General features: G+C 38.5%; 1 protein-coding gene across 2 annotated transcripts in view; it reads right to left on the reverse strand.

Moving 5' to 3' along the window:
* Positions 1-1,508: 1,508 nt before the first annotated feature.
* Positions 1,509-13,133, reverse strand: part of si:dkey-117m1.4 — a 17,266-nt gene continuing 5,641 nt past the window's right edge. For both annotated transcript variants that reach the window (XM_043224890.1, XM_043225589.1), the window contains exons 2-9: positions 11,473-11,585; positions 9,624-9,699; positions 8,641-8,827; positions 8,319-8,387; positions 6,040-6,974; positions 4,734-5,557; positions 4,445-4,645; positions 1,509-3,183 (exon numbers count right to left, since the gene is read on the reverse strand). In XM_043224890.1, coding sequence (XP_043080825.1) covers positions 2,933-3,183; positions 4,445-4,645; positions 4,734-5,557; positions 6,040-6,974; positions 8,319-8,387; positions 8,641-8,827; positions 9,624-9,699; positions 11,473-11,585 — 2,656 coding nt within the window. In that variant the 3' untranslated portion in view covers positions 1,509-2,932. The remainder of the gene's footprint in view (positions 3,184-4,444; positions 4,646-4,733; positions 5,558-6,039; positions 6,975-8,318; positions 8,388-8,640; positions 8,828-9,623; positions 9,700-11,472; positions 11,586-13,133) is intronic.

Genomic DNA, 13,133 nt, shown 5'->3' on the forward strand with positions numbered 1-13,133 from the left:
TAAACACAGTTGGTTTAGTCTCAACTAATCCAACTGTGAAGAAAGAAACGTGTATCAACCGATCTGTGCAGTATAGTAGTCTGCTGCAGCCTAATATGAGTATCATTATAATCATGCATTTTATATGCCTTTTTTCATCTGATTAGTACATTTATTTCTTAAATGGTGCATTTAAGAATACATGTACTGTACTTGAAAAATGTAAAGCCAATTTTATATTGTTATAGCAACCTTTAATAATTGATCCATGGAAATTAGAAATTTTAAAAGCTGAAATTGTATTTTATTGTGTGTGTGTGTGTGTGTGTAAACCTGTATCTGATCAGGAAATCATGCTTTTTAAAGTCATTTTACAGTTTAATGTATTATCATAGACATTGCCTCACCCCACTTATATGACATTCAGTTTTAAACTTAAAAACACCCTCAATCTGGACTAAAGAAACATCTCTTTAGCCAAGCATTCACATAATGCATCTCAGGGCGTTTTCACACTTGAGTCCTCTTTAAAAGAACCAAATTCAGACCCAGTTCTCTTGGTGTTCACACTGTGGTTATTCCTGAAGGAGGTCTCAGAAGCTTTTTTGGGTCCACTTAAGCAGGAATGGTGTCCGAGACCTCTTTGTGTTCAGACTGCTGCATTTTGGATCTAGTCAAGTTCACTATTTGATAGCTGACATCGTGGCCTCCAAAAACCTGAATATTTTCATCTTTTGCACAACGATAAAATACAATTTCAGCCTTTCAAATTTCCAACCTTTTTTTTATGTTGCAGTGTATCAATTATTAATTATTAATGCTTGGTTTAATGAGCTCTTTTGAACCAGAAGGGCTGTTAAAAATGCTAATTCATTAATTTCGGAACGCATAAAGATTTTAAAATAAGCAGTGCTTATGATATTTATAACCTTCTTGATTTTAATCAACACATTAAGCTATATGACAGCACGTGAATCTAAGCAGTGCTACAGTATTGTATTTATCAGTACTATATTTTTTAAAATGTTAGAATAAAATGCTCATAATCTTTACAGATTTAATGCAAAATGATGCAACCGCGGTTTGTCAATATGTTTGCTGCCTATTCAATTACGAAAATGAAATTGGTAAGCTAATGATAAATCCACAGTTTGTTTTAAATCTTTTTTGAAAGGGTCAACTACTAGAGACAGCAGGAGCGTGATTTGCAACAACATTTAATGCAAACAAACCTTCTTGACTGGAGCAAAACAAATAACTGTTTGCCACTCTGTCTAATCAAACCTGTCAGTGCAGAGTGCAATAACACCGTGATCAATAAGGAAAAAAGATTGTGTGCTGCACTTATAAAACAAAATTGCTCCGTTTAAAATGTAATGAACAATACCAAATTAGATAAGATCATTTAAAATGATTAAAACGAAGAAGAACATCTATAGATTAAAATTTTTGGACAGATTTCTAAGGCTTTTTTTATTGTTAATTCTACATTTTCCATAAGAGCAGCACAAATGAGACCAAGTCTAGGATAACAAACAAAACATTTTTTATTATTATCGTTTCAGACAACTTAAAAAACACAGAGACAACACAAAAACAAGTTGGTCTTGCCTACGCTATATATACACATCGTGCTCTTTTTTTCTGCAAATATTTACATTCAGTATGTACATGAAGTGGAAATGGAAAAAAAACACTTACCACAGTAAGATTTAATAGTAATAACAATACCACTGTTAACAGTAACAACAATATATATGTGCGCGTACATATATACATTGCAAAGTTTGAAAGAACAAAGGTTAACAAAACAGAAAATATATAGATATATAAAAAGTATAAACTGAGGTGTTACGTGTGGTTATCATGTGTTTTTCCAATACACAGTTTAAATTTCGATATGAATTTGATGGATGAATACAATGCAAACAAGTGAACCAAACTCATCTGCTCACTCATTCATGTCCATGTCTACAGTAAAAGACAGATAGGTGTTTTTTTCAATGCTGAACAAGCTACAGTACCAACAGATCACTTTAATGCATTGAAATAAAAGAACCCCAAAATAAATCCTACTTCACATGTTCTTAAACCTGTATGACTTTCTTCCGTGGAACACAAAAGCAGGAATTCTGAAGAATGATGAGAAATGTCATCCATATGAATCTGTGCACTAGATGCTGATGCCATACCATATTTTTATTGGAATTGCAAAAGACAAGTGCATTCAAGTGCAAAGTGTTCTACTGAACAAGGAGAGTCATACTGGTTTGACAACATGAATGCTGTAAATGAGGACAGAACTATTTAATTAAAAAAGCCTTTAAAGGCTGGTAGGGATTTATGACATTCCCAAAAAAGACATTTTAAATAAAACCTTTCAATTCAGGTTGGTCTTTAGGGACTCTTTAAAACATTTTAATGAGCAAAGATGGTAGGCATAAATGGACTCGGATGACTTTTTGTTCAATCCCATTTCTTATGCGTATTCCTTCATTTCACGAGAAATTGCGAAATTTGTAAATAACAGAAAAAATTTCACGAATGTGAATGAAATTGAGGTTTGACTCCCATCAAGGCACAAGTTGCTCAGTCGGCCTGTTTCTCTGTCGCTGCAGAGATAGAAGCATGGCCAAAGTGAAAGCAAAGCCATTCAGACTCACAGCCGGTCAAAAATGGTCATCTACTTTTAAGCCAGCAACAGAAAAAAAACATACTGTTCATCTGCAGACAGAAAAATTAGTGTTCTTTCTTCATAGTTGGAAAAGTACCCAACAAATGTGCATTTCTGTCTGCCTCCCAAAGTGGTAATATTTACCGTTTACACACCGGACACAAACCACGCACAACATCGTATTAATTAAAGCATTTGTAAAGTGTTTACCGTGACTGCACCATGTCAATGTTTTCCCTCGCACTGCCTCCCTTACACATCTGACCCTTCCCAGCAGCCTCAGCAGACAGACAGGGCGAGAGGACCCTGTCTCTGCTGGGTTTTCTTGAGCAGCTGTATACGGTTGTGGCAGTAGAATTTCACAGCCCTCCAGTCCCGGTGGTTGGTGACCAGCAGGGGGCAGAGCTCCAGGCAGCGCTCACAGTCTGCTTTGGCCGGCACTCGCAGCTCCATGATGTTTTGCACCAGGTGGGACTCGACAGCTGCCCGCTCCGCCTCAGACCAAGGCCTCTTCAGCACACCACGTTTACCTGAGACAGAGAGGAGAACGCATGTTAATCATTATTCCCGTGTAAACACCGCCCCTGCTGTGCTCCCCCAGGTCTAAGCGCACTGTGCTGAAACACCACCATCACAATGCTCCTATTCACATTTTACCAAAGAACAGGCAACTGTATATATTTTATCAATATATATGATCAATATATATGACCTTTATGGGAAACTGCATGCATTGTGATATGGTTTCAAATTACATACAAGCATTTCAATTTAGATTATTTTGTTGAAACGTTAAGTCATCTTGAGGTGCCCTTACAAGTTTGCTGAGACTCCCTTGATTGAGAAAAAACTGTTTTACATGATCCTGCAGACAGTGATACCATTTGCAAAAACCATAGACATAACCAGACGTGGAAATATTCTGGCAAGAAAGCAAATAATGATTTTTTGGTCCAATATACTTACATTAACCAGAATTTAAACCATTTATTCTGAACATCCACATGCTCAAACCAGACAGTGATACATAAACCAAAACAAAAAAAGAAAGAAAAAAAGGGAAAATTTCTGTTACTTTTTTTTGAAGGACAATATAAAAATGGTCAACATAAGAGTCTTTACATTTTTCCCACATTTGTGTGCTGCTGTCAGGGGCATTATATAAAATGACTTGAGTTCTGAATCACTCAGATACAGCATAAAGCATGACAAAGAATTAAAACCTGTAATTCCAATAGCTTTAGTGTATGTAAATCTCTTTTCTGAATGAAAGGTTGACAACAATATATTTTAATTGAAAATGATCTGCATATAAGTGACGTCAATGAATATAATACCTTGAGAGGTCAAATACCATATTAGCAAGAAAATACAACAAATGTATTTGCTATCAGATTAACATTTGAGGACAATGTCAGATAAAGTTTGTCCTACTCTAACACATATAACAGTAATGTTTAGTATCCATCTCATTACAGAAGATTTTGTCATTATAAAAGGAAGACGTGTTTCATGGCGAAGACAAAAGAGGACAACATGTTATGATGTTGTAGAGTCAATAAATCTTCTCCCTTGTTTAGTTAGTTTAGCTATATGATTTGAACAAAAGTTACACTTATCAGCCTTTAAAATCTGTTTTAGAACATGTTATTAACCCTGGTTTAACTGGTCCATGCTTTTACGTGTACACACAGATTATGTCACAATTACCAGTATTGTCCTCATTTCCTGGAACTCAGGAGTACAAAGGCATATTCTCACACTGCATGAGAGTCGCACAATCAGACTCACCGGGTTTGGGCTGTCCTGAGGCCTTTTTGCGTCCCGCTGAGAGCAAGGAGCTGTTCATCTTCTTGGGCCGGGGAGATTTGCCGTTGTTCGTGGTTTTCTTCATCACAATGGTGGTTGCAGGAGATGCTGCTTCTGGTTTCTCTTTACTCTGCTCAACATCGGAGTCCTCTGACAGCGAGTCGGCAGAGTTTCCTGACAACACTGAAAGAGAAGGGCAAGTATGACTGATGAGTCCAGCGCTCTTTATTTATTTACACCTGCCATGTGCTCGACATAACAATCCACTCACCGTCTAACTCCAGACAGATGTGATGTAAACTCATTCCTCGGAACAAGACGCCGTCTCTCTCTCCGCAAAGAACCACCCGACCGATCAGACCCATCAGCCCAGGGTCTTGACCTATGGTTGCACAGCTTTGAGTCACGTGATACTCCTTCTGCAAGAAGCTCTCCAATCGCTGTATGGCAGCACCGTGCTGTCCTTCCTTCTCACCCTCACTTAACAACAACAGCTGCGTGAGTATCGCCACCTGTCTGCGAACGCGTGTCTGCGTCAGTGCCCGGGGGTGCCGTGAACCGCTGGACCGTGCCAAACTACGTAGTAAGTCTGTCCCGCGCAGGGGAGTGGCTGGCGAATGAAACGGTCTGGCAAACACATAGGGGTTCTGTGGATCGATTCCCACCCCGGCACGAGTCTGCAAAAGCATCTCCAGACAGGCCTCTGAGTGTGGAGGGAGGATGAGCGGCTGTACTCGCCCACGCTTGCCTTGGACCCCGACACGAGGGAGATGAGGGAGGACCATCCGCTCGAAGGGTGAGAGCGAGGCCTCCAGTGGGGTTAGAGTTGGCGGGGCACCAGGCTGCACGGGGATGGGGGACTGGGGTGTGACTCGGGCCTGGTACTCTGAGATTGTCAGTTTGGAGACTTCACATTCACGGCGGCGATTGTAAAGAATGAGAAGGGCCAGGCTGGAGTGACAGAGGAGACGCCAAGCCTCGGCTGACTGGGGTGAGCGGGACAGAGAAATAAAGGCAGAGTGCTGCAGCCGTCGCAGGTACAACACCAGGGAGGAAAGGGAGGAAAGAAGCGGGAGCATGTGGGGACGACGCAAACTGAGGAAAGAGAAAAAGAAAAACGATTAGGTCAATTTAAATTGATATAGATTTTAGTGCTGGGCAACAATTATTCGCGATTAATCACATCTAAAAACTTTTTTGTTTATGTATGTGTATGTACTACGTATATTTATTATGCATAAATAAAGACACACCAATACATTACGCATGTTAAAAATATCTATTAACATATATATATATATATTCATGTAATATATAGTATATATAAATATATTCAATATGTGAACATTTTTCTTAAATATATACAGAATAGCTATATAAGAAATATAAGAAAAGGAATAAACTACTTCTTTGAATCCAATCGAAATTTCATTCAGATCAAGCTCAATTGGATTGATTAAAGTGTGTACATGAAGGATTTTCTGCCCGATTGAGTCGTCAATCCGATTACTAACAGATTATTTTGTTGCATGTAAACATAGCCAGTAAAACTGTTTTAAACACTGCGATTGTCTAACCTTGATAGGTCTGTCTTATCCTCTGCTCCGCTTTCTTCTTCTCTCCCTCCATTGTCCTCTCTTTCTTCTTTCGAAGGTTCTGACTCCTTAACAAGATCCACAAAGACTGGAGTGGGCAGTTCCTCTTCTTTCATCTTCTCTACCTCCTCTTTATCCTTTTTCATTTTTCGACCTCCTTTTCTCAAAGGAGTAGAAGGAGTAGGTGGGCTCCTCTTTAAGACAGACACGGGAACACCTCCTCTTCTGGGAGGAGTCGCTGGAGCAGGACTTTTGCGAGTAGGGCTAGAGAGGGCAGGGCTCCTTCTGACTGGAGACAAAGTACAAGCTGGAGGTGACTGTGGTGTTATGACAAGTACACTTGGCACAGGAGTCATTTGTAGGCATTGGGACTGTTTGCTGGATGATGGGAGACACGATTGTACACAAGTAGGGTCACCAGGGGTGCGTGCTTGCTCCAGGACAGTGCGCACATCCGGCTGGTGGGCGTGGTGTTTTTCCAGATGCCGTGGGAGAGATCGGAAGTGACGGCCACAGTAAACACATCGCTGTTTCTGTGCCACGGTGCTCTGCCCACGACCCACTGACACATTGACACTATTAGCAGCAACTCCTGCAGGCAGCGGGCACTTAAACACAGGTCTGGAGGGAGCAGCGGGCTGCAGTTTCGAGGACGGGAGGGAGTGTGGAAAAGGGGGAGGATGGCTGGGGGGGCGCTGAAGTGCTTTTCTCTTAGCATGTGCAGCAGAAGAGGACAGGGCTTTGTGCCTCTTGCGACGGTGAAGTGTTCGCATGCGTGTCTCTCCATTGGCATCGTCCGAGTCCAGGTCTGAATCACTGGGTTCCGAGTGAGACAGAGGAGAGGAGGAAGGAGAGAGAGACCAAGAAGGTGTGAGGTATTCTGATGCTGAAAGTGAAATTGGGCCGGACTCTTCCTCCTAAGGAATAAAAGCAAATGCATTTATAAGAGCTGTTAAAGGGCAAATAATCAGACTTTTGCGCTCATTTTACTTCTGTGTAACAAATAAACATTTTACATTTAATGTAATGACTGAAAGTGAAAAATGTAGGACAAAACTTATTTGTATCAACCTGAAAATAACTAAAAACCACCAACATTTCAGAAGGTTTTTGACCAGAATGTGGAGGCGGAAGGTCCTCAGACCAATGTTTTTTATGGTCAGTTAATTGCTATTAAAATTTTTAATTATGTCATTAATTGCTCACCCTATGTTGTTCCAAACCCATAAGACATTTCTTAAAATATAATCTTTGGAAGACATAATAAATAATCTTTGGAATGCAAATGAAGATATTTTTGATGAAATCCGAGAGCTTTCTGACTCTCCATAGACAGCAAGGGTCCTACCACAATCAAGGCCAGAAAGGTAAGAATATCGGCATAATAGTCCATGTGGCATCAGTGGTTCGACTGTAATTTTATGAAGCTTGGAGAATACTTGTTTAGTGCAAAACACAAAAACAACTATTTTATTCAACAATTATTTTCCTGTGAGTTACTATCTTTTGCAATGACAGACGCGTGTTGCTGCTGACGTAGAACATGCACGTGCTGCACCTTGCAACATGGTACTCTCCACAATGGCAGAAGACCACAAAAAGTATTTTATATCTTAATAAAATTACGATTGAACTACTGATGGCACATTTAGTTTTTTGGCAAAGTACTCGCTACCTTTCTGGGCCTTGAATATTGTAGTTGCATTGCTGTCTATAGATGGTCAGAAAGCTCTTGAATTTCATCAAAAGTGTCTTAACTTGTGTTCCTAAAATGAACAGTTTTGGAATGGCATTAGGGGGAGTAATTGATGACAGAATTTAAATTTTTTGAGTGAACTATCCCAATTTTAAACAATCAATCTAAATGTTGTTAATTCAATTTTTTTAAAGTAACAGAGCTGTAAAAAATGGCTGAACAATCAGTTTAAAGCACACCGACTAAAAAGACGCAAAGCAAAAAATGCCAACATGCACTGCGTTATAAAGAGAACATTTTTTATAATGGCTTTACAGGTTGCTCAATTCCAGGAGGCACACTCAAGTTTAAATTAATTAAAAACTAAGTTTTAAAATTACTGGATGAAAATGTGGGAAAATGGAGATATTAGTGTGCCATGGTGCTTATGCTTATAGTAAATGATGGCCAGGGGCACAGCAATCATTTCAGCAGGACAGGATATTCAGAAAGGCATGAAAATGACTGTTGCTTAGTAACTGGGTGTGTCTATGAATGTATTCGTAAAAATGTAATGTATATTTACCTTCTTAATGTTGCTCTCGTGGTCCAAGCTGCAATCAAAGCTACTAGGAGGCACAGTGCCATGGAAACCCTGAGAGAGGGATGCAAAATCATTACAAAAAAAATGTCAATCATGTGACTTAAGAGTGGGCTATAAAGTCCCTCCAACACTCTCACATATATATATATATATATGAATAAATAAAAAACCATGCATATAAGATCACGTCACAAACACACAAGTGATAAAACTCTCAACAATTTACATTATTTATTAGTAACAGTAAGCACAAAAGGAGTTTAAATCACTGAGATGTGCTAGCCATTGTCATGGTTACACTTACTGTAGCGTTTTCTCCCCACTCGGTCAAACTGTAATCCACAGTGATCTCCTCCCCCTTTGTGATGTCGCGGATCGCTATGACAATCAGTCGCACTTGATTTCCACAGTGCACTTCACGAATGCGGCAGTTTGGTGATGGGGGGTACGAGACTGCACCTCTCTCTCCGCTAGAACCCTCCTCACTCTCACTGCATAGAAGAAAACTACATCAGACAATACAGCAAACAAAACTGATAGAGAGAACCACATCACACCTGGGAAATCTTGCAGACTCGGTTTTCCAAACCATAGAACAGCAGAAGTCATGTTGTCTCTGCTTTCATTATTAACATTAATAACTTATTATTAGTTGATGCTGCTTTATGTATGCAAGCATATAGTTACTGATATAGATTAACCAGATTACCCTATATAACCTGGCATACATTCCAAACCCAGGACGAACGTCATAAATACATATGAATTTATAATTACAAAACACAACAACGGACATCATTGTTTAATATATAGATGGATAGATAGATAGATAGATAGATAGATAGATAGATAGATAGATAGATAGATAGATAGATAGATAGATAGATAGATAGATAGATATAAATAGATACATAAATAAACATATATAACATATATTTCTGTTGGCACTATGACTACATACAGCAATAAACAGATACAAACACACACACATACCATAAGCCCAGCAACACACTTTGATAAACACACACAAACATGCACACACATTCTCTCACTGGCCCAACGATAATAAACACATTTCAATAAACACACACACATACACACAGCTTGCATTCCAGTAATCCCCCACCTCCATACACACACAACATCTCCCAACCACACAACAAACACAATTACTTGCTATCTCTTCCTAGCACGCACACAGACACACACACACACACACACACACACACACACATACGTGCAATATCTCTACTCAGACCACACACACACATTCAGTCAGTCACTCACCAGAGCTGAGCAGATTGTGTTTCATAGTACGGTCCATCAGCAGCAGGCACTCTGTGTTTGTCCTCATGACCATCACCTGAAACACATATAATAGGGTCTCACATAGATATTTACACACTTAGGCAGATGATACACATAAAAACCTTGTCAATGTTACCATTAACAGGCAGCGAGTTGAGTCAGGGTCCATGACTGGTCTAAATTATGCACATTTATATTTGTTACAGGTCTCAATGGAAAGTGACAAAGCAACATTACTGAAAAAAGTTGCCCCATGTGACATCAGACTTACAATGATATCTGAAACATATACATTTATGATGTGCACATGAAGCATTGTAATTGGTTTAAAAGTCCAAACCGAATGAAAAGGCTCCATTTAAACACCTCATTCGAAATAAAAATGCTCAAACCAAATTAAATTGTAATCAGTTTGAGAGGGATCGGATAAACCTATCTTTAAACAAACAAACAAAATTTAAATTCTGCCATGTAAACGTGTTAAAGCCATTACTTTTCCTCTACGTTATCACATCAAGAGGTCGGGTCATCAGAAGTTGGCGGTGTCGGCAATGAAGTACATTCTGTGATATGGGGACACCAACAGTAGTAGACTAGGTAATACGAGGTATAGAATTATAGCTATACAGTAAAAACACATTGGAATGGAGAATGGTTGCTGTGCTATGAACTGCCATATCTACTCTTAGGACCAGAGTCAAAAACTGATCTCAATGAAAGCTTCTCTGCTTTTCAGCTTAGAAACAACACGATGATGATAGTGGCAAAAAACTTTGCCAATATGTACCTTTGTCATTTGTATTTATGTTTATTATAGATTCATAATTTCTGATCTGCTTGAATTTATAAGTGCTTTTTAGTATCAGAATACAATTCAAGTAAGATTGCCATTACAAAGGGACACACTGTTATTTTGTCCTTTCTTTAACATTAAGAAATTAAGGTGGTATGATGATCAGCTGGCATTGATCAACTGATTAAAGTCAAGCTATATAGGTTCTGTGTGTGTTGCAGACAGCCATATGATTTCTATGATCATGTTCTTGCCATATGACTGAGCGCGAATGAATGCAAGGGATTCAAATATTAGTCCGTTATTCTAAGCAAGAGCAAGCCAAGACGCTATTAAAAATATTAATACAAATAAGTGCTTCTTCCTCTAGTGATTTATTGTTGTTAGCCTATTTGCAGCGTGTCCAAAAACTAAAAGCACAGGCACATGTAAACACCACAAGGCATTAGATTACGTCTCACGTAAACACTCCACCAAATCTTTCAATAGAATAATTTTAATCGGAATGATAAAAAAAAGTGTACATATAAACATGGATATCTGATTAAAGCGATGGATCTTGACAAGCAGGAATTTCTGCTTGACTAGAGTATTTAAGAAGACTGATCATGTGACCTCCAACTAAATTGGAGCATTCTGGGAAATTAAGTGTTCTTTCATCTTACATAAATAATACATATACATACATATATATATATATATATATAGAAGATTTTTATTGCATTGCATTGAATCTGTTATTTAATACTAAAATCTATTATTTAAGGTATTACATTAAAATTTCAATAAAAATTCTTTCTGATTCTTTTGGTAGCTTCTGAATCGTGGAATAGGCATAAACAGTTATCAGTTGCTCACATCGGCTCTAACTGCCTACTCATATAGCAAATTAACTTCTACTGGTTACTTTCTCATCAGTGCTAACACCACTTTAGACTAGCTCCTGATATTTCCCAAACCAGCTCCTCCCTTTTTGATCTTTTTTTATTCTAACATATCAAAGGAACAAAAAAGCTAAAAAAAAATACACTTCACCTTTCTCTGGTCCATAGCTGTTCTCTGACATGCTCTCCTCTTCATCCTCTGTAGCAAAGACTCTGTCGCACACCTTCACTGGTGTCCCTTTTCTTTTCCTTCCACAGCCGCGTCTATGAAACACACACACACACACACACAAACACACATTACATTAAATGGACAGCCTGGCCAACTTAATCAGCAACAAAACATAAATCACAAAGACGAATCAATAACCTGGACATGTCAGTGGATCAATGGAAATCACAGCACAAATCTTGTTCAATTTTGCTTACGTTTATAAACGAATAACGTGTGGCAAGAAAAGAAGTTTAATTAAGACTTGTTTAAAGCAGCTATGCTGCTAAAAATAGCGCTACCTATACAATTAATCTTCCATACCTTAACTAAATGAAGCCTGTCAACTGATCTGAATCATTATATGAATCATTATTAATCCAGTCAGCATTAACTAACCTTCAAGAGGAAGAACCATTTCGTTGTGGACGTATTTTAACATAACACTGATCTAGAGCCAGTTTTACTCACAAATCTTTAATCATTAAAGCTCCAACAGAGAGTAACTGACCACATAAGAGTGTGTGTGTGTGAACTGCTGTTAATAGAGCTGTGTATGAAAGCCAAAGCTCTGCTTTCCACAGATGCAACTGTGAATGCTTAATTAGACAAGTGTAGAGATGTGCAGTCTCTTGGTTACAGATGTGTTCAGCCTGTGTGTGTGTGTGTGTGTGTGTATGTGCGCCTGACGTATTCATTGAGCTGTGATAAGACTCAGTCTTGCCGACTGGATATTGATCTGGCCGACCCTCCATCTGGACCCAAGAGCATATGTTTGCGTGTCTTTGTGTGCACACAGGCGGGCGGATTCATGTGTTCATCCCTCCGTCCACCATTTCAGGTCAGCTTTATAAAGAACTGTCATACAGATGATAGCAAAGACAAATCCGTGAAACTTAATCAGAGTAGCTGAAAGTAATAAAGTGATTTAAAAGAAATGAGGCTGTGTATAGAAGCACTCTTTAGTGCCTTCAGTGTTGATTGTTTAACAGATGGAATGTGACTTTCTGTTTATTTACTGTGTATTACTATTACTATAATAATCTATTTATTGACCATTATTAAATCGTTTGAAATGAAAGCCACAGTAACTAAAGATTTGTTTCATTCTTTTCTATTCACATGCCTACAAATGTGAGAAAATAAAACGTGCAAGCTCATCAGAAATAATTTTGACTTTTGAATGTGGATGAAGTCTGGATAATCTGAATTTGCATAATGAAAGAAATTTAACCAACTGAGCAGAGGTTGTCTCCTTAACCTATTTGTTTTACAAAAAGGTAATCTTAAAATATATGATTTCAGTTTAAAGTTGTGCATCTTTATTCTGAATGGTTTTAACATTTTGATTAAATATTATTTATCGTTTTAAAAATGCTTACTGGGGACACTTGGAAGCTTGACGAGGCCCTCTAGAGGGCCCTAAGTCTCCTTGTTGAGAATCACCTCAAATATGATGTCTTCTTTTACTGCAATTCAGTGGTTTACCGGTGCGTTTCCAAAGTCGATCGTGAGAACACTTTCCACAAGTTAAACTGAGATCCATTTAAATAACAGTCAGTGTTTTCTGTGGACATACTCCTGTCCAGCCTGTCAGTAAA

Source organism: Puntigrus tetrazona, chromosome 1 (assembly GCF_018831695.1).
Source record: "Puntigrus tetrazona isolate hp1 chromosome 1, ASM1883169v1, whole genome shotgun sequence".
In the NCBI taxonomy this organism is placed as follows: Eukaryota; Metazoa; Chordata; class Actinopteri; order Cypriniformes; family Cyprinidae; genus Puntigrus; species Puntigrus tetrazona.